The 11,591-nt window shown below is 36.2% G+C and overlaps 1 protein-coding gene across 1 annotated transcript; it reads left to right on the top strand.

Moving 5' to 3' along the window:
- The first annotated feature begins 4,153 nt into the window (after nucleotides 1-4,153).
- Nucleotides 4,154-7,362, top strand: LOC136255018 (sushi, nidogen and EGF-like domain-containing protein 1). Its single transcript, XM_066047739.1, has 4 exons — nucleotides 4,154-4,416; nucleotides 6,790-6,907; nucleotides 6,994-7,282; nucleotides 7,355-7,362. The coding sequence occupies exons 1-4, from the start codon at nucleotides 4,154-4,156 to the stop codon at nucleotides 7,360-7,362; spliced, it is 678 nt and encodes a 225-aa protein (XP_065903811.1).
- Nucleotides 7,363-11,591: the final 4,229 nt, after the last annotated feature.

Raw genomic sequence — 11,591 nt, forward strand, 5'->3', positions numbered from 1 at the left:
CACTTATAGTTTTAGTTTTATTGCTCACTCCTAGTGTCTGCATATTATTACTTGTTCTACTATACTTTTAAGCTATACTACTAGCTTCATCAAGGTCACTCTGGTGAAAGTGTCTCCCAAATACACAGACACCTTTAGTTCAGAAGCTTTTAGAAATCAATAGTGTATAAATGAAGAAACATCAAAAGGTAACTTGATTTTGCATGTATGGGAGTTCCATTTACGAATTCAGCTGCATGTAACAAGAGTAATAGATGCAGCATTAGGAACCCCCTACCTTATTATTGTATGGCTACACTGCAGAAACTTTTTTCTTACTTGTATAGCTTATTCTTGTGTGGATTCTCACATGCATACACAACACTGAGTTGTACCGGTTGTTATTTAGCATTATTATTAGGTATGGGTACCAGGTATAAAGTTCATACATAAGATGTACAGTCTGCATTGTTTTGTGGTGAAGTGATCTAACTATAAACATTTTAGTAAAGTATGTATAGTGAATATGTGATTGAATTGTGGAAATCATCTTAATGTAATGTGTGAAACAATTAGAATTTTACATTTGTGGAGCAATAATTAATATTGTACAATACACAAATGTACATAAATGTTTATCTATTATCTACTAGCTACTTCTTTATTCTTACATTTTGGGAATCAGTAATTGACTAATCAAATATTTATAACCAAAATAATGCACAACTTGTAATCAGCTAGTACTAGTATGTGCTTAAATCACTATATAGTCAATACCTTAAATTCCTCTGTGTGAAATGCTCCTAAAGGTGCATAACTTCCTTAATGGCACAGTGACTGGATTTGTTTGTGAAAGAGGGTTTCCACACATATCAATTCTACAAAATTGATAGACCATAATTTAGTATATAGTACATTAAAACACACTCACTGAGCCAAAACTCTCTCTCATCTGTGTTGTACCTCACTTCAACCAGATACAGTTTCACTCAATCTGTAATTATGAATGTACTTATAGGCAAGTTTAATCTGTGGTCACATTTCAGACAAGAAAATCATAAGGTGTCATCTATATGCGACTGTCAAGAGTTTCATCACGAGAAGAGACACAAAGTTATATCTACCAGTTGCATGGTGGACTGCTTACAGAGAGATCCAAGCCATATCCAAAGTAACTAAGGTCATCGGAATGGCACCGTGTAGTTGTAACTAACTGAAAAAATCAACTTGAAAATTGCAGACTTACGTATAGTTCTCAACTCTGGACAGTTCAGAAGACAATCAACAGTCATGGTTACTGGTACATTAGTGAAGGAACAAGCTGATTTGACTATATGCCTTTTTGTGAATCCTATCACACATACTTTACAGAGCATTCATGTCAGTGGATAGACAATACATATAATAGATATGACCAACATTCTGCAGCTTTTCAAACACAGTAGGCTGTATAGTACCAGGTGTCCTACAGACCTTCAGCACTTGTACTGTAAAGCGTTAACAAATAAAATGATGTATAGTGAATCAGGCATAGTTTGTGTTCACATGCATGGTTTGTGCCTGGTTTTTACTATCACACACAAAAAATTCAACATTTAGTCAAACTACGTAAAAGGCAAATTCTAGCTACATGCATTAGGAAACCCTATACATACCTTGAAGTTGTATGGTAGCAATACATTTTCTATTAGCAAACAGGTGTCTGGTATGGGTACAAACATTTCTGTACGAATTGTAGCTAGCAGCAAATGGCAATATCCTATCAAATTAACTCCATGCATACTTTGAATGTTATTGTAAGTGCAACGTGAATGTTATTGTAAGTGCAACGTGTATACAAGTATACATTTATTTAGTAAATCAACTAGCAAAAAAGGAAATGACAAGTAAATAGTCATGTATAATTTATAAAATAAAGTAGTCAATATGTCGCTCTTTCTTAAGAGCTGAACAGTTTATTCAAGCTATTATATACAGTACCCCTCCCAGCCAGCTCCAACTATATACTTGGACAGCGACAACTAAGCACAGAACACAGACAGTGTTTGCTGATGTCAACTGGGATGGCAGACAAGAAAACAGTAACTAAATGGTTGATAATTCAGTGGCTAGAAAAACTATTTTTACAACTATCCCTAACCTAAGACTGGGGGGTGGGAGTACACATAGTGTTTTAAGTAAATCAATTGACTCAACTATGTTTAATCTCACTTCAGCTGAACATCGTAAAAAAACTGCCATATATAAGATTTTAACAAAGCTGTTACCCTCCTACCTGCATACCACATTCAAATCTGCAATGTCTGTCACAGGCCATAGTTCACATCATTTCTAAGTGCCTGCCATGCACTTAAACTGTAGAAAGTTAAGCCTCTATTATTGTGACACAACCACCTGGAACAGCCTGTCCACCTCATTAACTGAAGTGAAATCAGCTTATTTAAGCTATGGTTATCCAGGGCACAACTGAAAAACAGCTATAGCTGATGCTGTCTCCCTGTTAAAATAATAAAACAAAAATTTTGTGCTGTGTATTGACATGATTGTCCAAACTGTTAAAGTAAAGAGAGTACTAGTATGACAAAGTGCCAGTAGAGAGGAAAACTGTAGGGATTTCTGACTAACTAGTGGGGCCTGGGGTATACTCCCTAGGGAAATTTTTGAAATGTATAAGTGTGCCAACTGGAAGCAAATTACTGAATCCTGGTTTATTAGCAAGCTGAAGGGATAAAATTTAAAAACAAGAACTATATAATTACTTACATGCAAGCCTTGTTTTATTAGATTTTAAGGCAATTATAGTCGATTATAAGAAAGAAAATTAAAACTAGTTGGATTGTAAGGCTATTTTTAATCAAAGCGTAGACAATGAAATGGAAAATTTTTGAAAATGGCTTTCTCAAGATTGGATCTTGAGGTAATTTTAGTCAAGTCCCTGTAGTAAATTTTAAAGAGTTAAGATGTACAACATGTAGGTATATAGCTTGAGTTTATACTTTTCTGTAAAGCAGCCGGCTATTTTTATCGAAGTTTTAAAACTGTCCAGCCAAAAGTCATTTACAACTAACTTTTTGGCCACAACTAGCCCCCCTTTTTAGCCCCTGCGAATAATTTTACTTAGCCTCAGTGGTAACCTATAAATATTGTTGTACCAGTGTACATATGTGATATCAGCAAAACAAACAATTATTATAACAACATGGCCACCAGCACATGCAGCAATGTAGAATGCATGTTTTCTCCTCAGTCTGGTGTCAGGGGTCTATACAACTATAGAAAGAATCATACAAGTGGTCCCAATGAGTCACTTTGTAGCTGAGAAACCTTTTACAACTATTCCTGGAAATGTATAGTTAAAATTTGTACACTTCCTGAGATACCTTTCACAACTATTCCTAGAGATGTATATATAGCTTCAAGGCTTCAAATGTGACCGAATTTTGGAAAATTATCCATATGGGTGCATTTGACACCTAAAATATTTAATGATCAAATCACAAACTTTATAATGCAAATCTACTTGTTAATGGTTGTAAGCCATTCTCAATACCTTAAATTACAAGAAACTTCTTGAAATATTTTTAAAGCTGTGCCCTGCTCTTATTATCACCCCACTAAACATGAAAATTCTAATTATTTCACGCACACCCATATAGGTGATTTCCAAAATTCAGTCACAAATGTGTTTCAGTTGAAAGGTTGCACACCACCTACGTACCTGCTAGTGGTGCTTTACTTTTCCAACTTCAAGAGTTCATAATACAAAAAGGAGCAACTGCAACCACAGTATTTATAGCATACAATCTGATTAGTTCAGTCAAATGCCACACTTTCTAATGTTACGAACTCTTGTTCTTTTATGTTATGAACTCTTGAAGAAAGTGTTGAAGTTAAATGCAACAACCTGCATCCTCATGACACGTCAGTTCGAGTTTAAATTTACTATCATAATGTGTGATGTCCAGCAAACATGATTATGTGGACCAAAATTTGCTTTGGGTGAGCTATAGATTTAGGTGTATTATATAAGCCCCACACTACCCTCAAGCCAATAAATTAGCAGTGACAATGGAAAGGACAGTATGGTCTACTGGAGCATTCTATACAAGGCACTACATATACTCACCTAGAGGGCAAATAGCCTTCACCATGTGCCACTTATAAGTTGTAAAGAATGCATAGAGGAACATTTGAGATAAAGACTGCCATTGTATGCCACAGTGGTCTAGCACAGTTGATACAAACAATCAGATCAAAAACATGGGGAGAACTACAACAGGTGACAACATGTAAGAGTGTTACCACAGTTATACAGCAGAAGATCAAACAGTCTGCTTGTTTTGAGACTAATTATAACAAACGCAGTGGTAAAGGCAGCCGATATCCCCAAATTGTATGTGGAATTAAGACACCATCAGACGGTCTGATTCAGACCAAGTGATTAAAATTCATACTCTTAAAGTGCCTGAAATATTAGATATAATAATCTTGAGCTTGTGCCACTGCCACCACAATGATTAGGTATGATTGTGTGTTGTACGTTTGTGTGTGTGTTGTGTGTGTGCGTGTGCGCGCGTGTGTGTGTGTGTGTGTGTGTGTGTGTGTGTGTGTGTGTGTGTGTGTGTGTGTGTGTGTGTGTGTGTGTGTGTGTGTGTGTGTGTGTGTGTGTGTGTGTGTGTGTGTGTGTGTGTGTGTGTGTGTGTGTGTGTGTGTGTGAGAGAGAGAGAGAGAGAGAGAGAGAGAGAGAGAGAGAGAGAGAGAGAGAGAGAGAGAGAGAGAGAGAGAGAGAGAGAGGGAGAGAGAGAGAGAGAGAGAGTATATCCAAGTGGCTAAAGTATCGGCCTGATAATCGAAAGGTCAGAGGTTCAATGCTCAGTTATGCCAAATAGACTATAACTACATTGATTCAACACTAGATCATGTTAATGCTAGAACACAACTGCACAGGTAATTAACAAGTGTTACACCCGCCCTAAATTTTATGGTAGCTTACCTGTGCATACAAAGTGCATACAATTAAAGTATTGATATTTGAAGCCATATTGACTGGCTTATTTTTAAGGTTAGCTATAGATTATGTATAGTAAATTCTTAGTAGGTGATAAACCATTTGTAAACATGATGCAATGTTACACATAACCTGCTATATGGATACTAATGCCCACATATTGTATTTTATTTATTAAGACTTTACAGCACAAGTGCTGCCGGAAGGTCTATAGGACACCTGGTCCTACTGCTTGTTTAAAGATATGTTATATTGGTATGTTTGAAAAGTTGCAGAAAGGACATGACTGGACCTACCATATAGGCAGCCTCAATCCTGCAACCATTTGATTTATGCTCAAATGCTTAAACAATGGTCTGCCGGGATGTTTTCTCCCTGTTAATTCCATGTACTTGTATCCATAGGAACCCTAGATAGAGTATCCCATTAAACATAAACCACTGTCATCCATACATCATGTCTGCACTGTTTTGTGGTGACACCATCAAGTAGCCACATGTACTACATTGTAAATTTGTACTACATAATTATATTGCTCTTATTTAAGCACCCTATAAAACACACATAAAAGAAAGCTAGCACATTCCAGAGCAAGATATAGGGTGTCAGTGTGTGCTATAAAGGCTGCCACCAGGGCAAATACAGAATTATAGTACATGACATGTAATCTTAATTAGAAGCCAGAAATCAATGGTGCGTTAATGACTCTTGTGTCTCAAACTTACTCACTGCATGTTTTATTCAATGTGATTTAAAATACATACATCTTGCATCTTCAAAATTCTGTAATTTGTTAACACTATCTCACTTTATAAACATTATAGTAGATTATGTGTTGGCTTCTGAGGCCACATATAGTGCAAGCTAAGGAAGGAATGTGTAATACAAGCCCAATACTTATGTTTAAGTAATTTGATAATAATTCTATCTTGGCTAGCATGGCTATAAAAGCTGCAAGTATATTTAACTTTGTTACATGGGCAACAATAACCTGCTGGCAAGGAAAAGGATGAAGATAGAACGTGGAGTATTTCTAGTCTTCTTACTAAGGAATTCTTTGTGTATTCCTTTGAATCAATTTTATCCCTTCGGTACTGGAACTACAGACAAGAGAGTTGCAACAGGAGATGACAATTCTTCACCAAGAGTATCTCTACAACCACAGATCCAATTTTTTGGCCAATCTTATGCATCCCATAATTAGCTAATTGGGTGTGTGCAAACATGCTATTATCGGTATACAGTGATATGTATATATTACTGTATTTTATGATGTTACAGGTTAACACCAATGGTGTGATAAGTTTTACTTCACAAGTTTCATCATTTACACCAACTCCATTTCCACTTGGAGGGAACACTATAGTGATTGCCAGGGCCGCCCACAGGGGGGGGGGGGCAACTGGGGCATTTTGCCCCGGGCCCCAGCCTGAAAGGGGCCCCAGGAGGCCCCATGAAGGGCCCCCTGAATACCTGTTTAAAAGATCGATATACTCTAAAAGATCGATATACTCTAAAAGATCGATATACTCTAATAGAGCAGTCACAGTATTCTTCAGAGGAGCAGTGTAGCAAGCTTATAGATAAGGAGATATGGTTGGTGATGGGTAGTTATTGTCATTGCCAGCAGGTTGTGACCTTTTTTTTTTTTTTTTTTTTTTTTTTTTGTCTTCACCTTACAATTGGGTCCCTTAATTTCTCTGGGCGGCCCTGGTGATTGCATCATTCTGGGCTGATGTTGACATCGAAGGGACTGGAACAGTATGGTTTCGTGACAGTACTTCAACTGAATTACTTACCAGAGCCAGCACAGAGATTGGAGATGCTTTTCCAGTGCAAGCAGCTAATGGGTTTACTGCTACTAAGCTTTTCATTGCAACTTGGGATCATGTTGGATATTTTAATACTAAAACAGACCTGGTATGTGTAGAAAATAAAAGTGTGCTTACTGTATGTTACATGATATTTCTTTCTGTTGTTATTTAACACATAATTTTGCTTTACAGACTAACACATTCCAATGTGTTCTTGCCACTGATGGGTCACAATCATTTGCAATATTCTTATATGCTGATGGAGAAATCCAATGGACTACTGGAGATTCATCTGGTGGATCAAATGGTTTAGGAGGAACTCCAGCACAAGTGGGATTTAATGCCGGAGATGGAATCAACTTTGCAACTGTTCCTGCATCACGCACAGCAGATATTATCAATATTGCCTCAACCAGTAATGTTGGCATTCCAGGAGTATGGATTTACCAGATTAATGAAGAAACAATTGTGTCATCAAATGGTAAGATAATTTTTTTATATCTGTATGTAGCCAAACAAAGTATCAACAGTGTACACAACTCTATTTTGATAGATATATAAAACGTTAATTTTGTAAACTGAAATTTAATAGAGCAGTCGAGGCTATCTTGTGCTTAAGCAAGAAAATATATAGCAACAAGTTTAATAGACCATTTGAAAAACAAATGCTAATTAATTTTGAAGGTGAAGTTTTAGGGAAAAATTTGGTAGTCTATAACACTTGCCATTCTTATGTGAATTTGATTTCATACGAGTGTTATAACTGCAATTATTTATGTAGAAATATTTGGAGATCCACATTTCATAGTTCCATTATCATCCAAGGAGGTTTTATGCTACTCCATACAAGGGTATCCTGGATTGGCATTCAACTTGATCTCCAATAAAAACTTTATCATCAATGCACATTTTGTGGATAGTATGGGAGACAAAACTGAAACAACCTGGATTGGAAAACTAGCTGTTATTCCACAAAATGGCAATAAATCAGATGCTGTCATTTTTGATTCTGTTAATTCAGAAGTGATCATGGTTGGCCAAGGTAGCTTCAGAGTTTCGGTAATCAAACAAATCATTTTTAATGAGAACGGAAAAGTCTCTGTAAAGTTCACTCAAGGCTTAATGAAGGAGGCTGGTAATCCTACAGTCCATGTTGTATATGAACAGCCACGAGCTGACCTTGATGTCACCTTCCTTAACAGCCACCTTGATGTGAATTGGGATCTCCAAAATGATGACCTACCTGGAATGCATGGACTAATGGGTAAGAAATCAAAACTCCCAGTAACATATTTATGGTTAATAAGTTTCCAGCTAATGTTTGTGGATTATGAATTTTGTGCATTTTATACTGTTTGTATAAATATGTTATGTAATATTTCACTGCATGCAAGTGGGAAGTATATTATGTATAGGTAGCTAACTAGCTAGTCAGGAAAAAGTATTTGTTACATTTCAGAAAAAAAATTGAAATACTGACTAACCTCGCAATTAAAACTGAATTCAATTAAAACAGTACGTGTATGCTTGATCTCCAGGTCAATTCATAGCAAAGGGAATGGATATAGACACCCAGAAAGAGATGCTCATATATCCTGATGGTCATGATCCAGTACCAGTCACAAAAGATACTACAATGACTGGCAAACCTGATAAGCCATGTTGGAAGGCCATGAATAATGGTATCCAGGGAGAAGGATTGATCAAGGGAGACATCCTTGATGATTTTGCTTTCAAACTATAATTTTTGACTGTTGGATACCTTACATTTAATTTAAATTACATGTTTACATATCTCTACAATACAATATGTTTGAGTATACATCCCAATTATCAAAATTGAATAAATTATGTATCTTGACTAAATAATTATTGGGGCTGAAATGGATAGTAATTTTACTATTCGGATATCCTGAACAATTATCTTTCCAGATATCCAATAGACAGTGACATCATCAATAATTGTTATAATACATTCTGTTGTAAACATTCCTGTTTTACTAGCACTTTAGAATAGAAACAAGCATAACATTCATAAGAAAATTAAGTTTGTAGTAATGTTAAATGTGGAAGTTATGTGTCAAGGGATCTTTACCATAAAAGTGCTTTAAATTATTAGAAACTATCCTGATGGCTTCAAATTACTATCCACATAGTAAATTTTTGTCCGGATGTCCGGATAATACGGATATCTGTTTCAGCACTACTAAGGCTTTTAAAAATTAAGCATCAAGAAAAACTGGTTTAACAGCAGGTTGTAGCTGTTATTCCCAGACTTAATGTAATAGTTGAAGCTACGTAAGTCTATGAAATTTTCAAACATGTTATAGTTCCTTACCTGCCAGGGAGTCCACTCAATTGTATTAGTACCCAACACTCAAATTTTCCACCATTTTCCACCATTTTCCACCATTTTAGATTATTTTTTGCCAAACTGAATTGCAATGTGATAGCCAGCAAGCTCCAGTTAGAGTGGGTAATGATCATGAGGTGAGGTGAGAAACTAATTGTTTCAAATTGAGTAGGTCTATATATTAGGTATACGTGGAGCCGTGGAGGTGTACTAGGCCAAGTTATGGAATAGTAGTAGGGCTGAGCGACACTGCCATTTTAGTATCACGATCGATACTAAAGCCACACTATTCACGACACTGAATAGTTCACGATACTTACAAATATGTCAATCATAGCTGGTGCCACATAGTGTATTGCTCAGTATTCCTGCAGGAAGTCTTCAAAAGTAGCATCAAACTAGCCACTGTCAACCTTGTTTACAGTAACAGTTATTGTAACACATACTTTGAAGTTATGTTATGGTGTTCACACCTCTCTGCAAAGGTAACCAGGTTAGGATTCTTGAGCCTAGTACAGCATAACAAATGGATTTTTAATGACAGTAATGTACAGGCATGGTATCACGATAGTTAATAACAAAATATCGCGATATCGATACTTTCAAAATATCGCGATATATCGCTAAAACGGTAGTATCGCTCAGCCCTAATTAGTAGGGACTCAAAACTTACTAAAAGTGAAAGAAATTTTACAGCGCATCTTTGCTTGACTTCACAAAGTTTTACAACCAGACCCAACTGTCTTCTGATTGGGCAAAGCTACACACAACTTATCCCTCTCATGAACAGTACACTGATTGTCTTGAATCTATGCTTGAATGAAGCACTATAGCATATCTGTGTTCCATTCATCAATAAAATAATAGTCACCTAAACTGTCAGTAAAGATAAATGGGACATTAAGGTTAGTCCATGAAGCAATATATGTGCACTGTACAGACTGCAGTATGCCAAAAGACACCTGTCAGGCTGAAGCAATGTCAAATGGTGAAAAACTTCCTATAAGCTGTTATCAGTTACGTTTGTCTGAAGGCATCAGTCAGTCAGGCAGTCAATAGTAGGTCTGAGTCAAATATATGCTCAAAATGCTTTCAGGAATTTCCTGAAATTTTCACCTGTTATACCCTCATTATGCTTGCATTATGCTACTAGATTAGCAACATTCTTATGAACATTTTCATCAGTGAATGCTCTATTAGATTATTTCACTACAATGTAACAGAGTATCAATCTAAGGAACTATCAGAGATAATAAACAACGTTGTTTATTATCTCTGGAACTATGTACAATGCACTTGAGTGCTCTATTGCAGTTTCCACACACTCCTCTATTAGGGAGGGTCAATCTATTTTCATGGACTTAAACTCCATAGTTTGAATTATCTGCCAGCATTATGCTGGCATACAGGCTTGTTGTAATTACTTACCAGATTTACAGCTGTAATCATTACAGTTACCCAAAATTTGGTTATGACTAGTAATTAATTACCTGTTTAATTACAATTTCTAACAGTAATTACTTGAAAAAATGGTAATGATTAGAACAATTACCATTACAAGCCTGCTGGCATAGCACTCCAGCCTATTTCATGCTTTATATTATGCGATGCAAGCCCAATAGAAAATTCTACTGAATAAGTTTAAAAAGTAGCAACCTATATCTATTGGAAGCATTTCAAGTCATACGAAGGCACTTTTGGACTAATCAACACTGCCATGCTGTCATGAAGGAAAAATGCTAGTAAAGCTGCTTTAGGATTATGTATTTGGTTAGAAAAGCCCAAACCTTATGATCCCCACTGTATGATTCAATTCAGAGTTAGTCACATTCACATGGTTTTCCACTATGCATATGTATATAATCACCCTTACTTCTGTCTGCAACTGGCTATGGAGACCATACGTATGTTCTTTAGTACACAAGGACAATCTGACATGCCTGATCAGTGACAAAAACATACAACTCAGTGCTCAAATGTGTCCACCTTTATGGAAAGTCTGCATACTGGCAATACAACAGTGAATAAAGCATCGACACAAGATCACAGTGTTCTAGTCAGAAATGGTCTGATCATTGTCAAGGATAAGCCAGTCACCATAATGTCTCCAACATGATATCCAACTATATAATTTATAAGCAACATGTGGACAAGCATGGACTTATTGAAAGAGTAGTCAAATGGTAATGTACTCTATTAAATATATTAGATAAATTTCTTGCTGCTGATGTAACAATTGATAATGATTATGTGTTGAGTGATTGTCAGTCAATACCAGTGAAAAGATATTCGGTCTGGCCATTCCTTGCAATAACTGAGGAATGTTGGTACGAAACAACCAAGCAAATGGCATCATCAAAGGTGTCTACACTACGTCATACTGTCACTAACAATGGTATTTATTGCAGCATTATACTTGCACCTAGTTTTGCACAGA

The sequence above is a fragment of the Dysidea avara genome, chromosome 5, assembly GCF_963678975.1.
Source record: "Dysidea avara chromosome 5, odDysAvar1.4, whole genome shotgun sequence".
Classification (NCBI taxonomy): Eukaryota; Metazoa; Porifera; class Demospongiae; order Dictyoceratida; family Dysideidae; genus Dysidea; species Dysidea avara.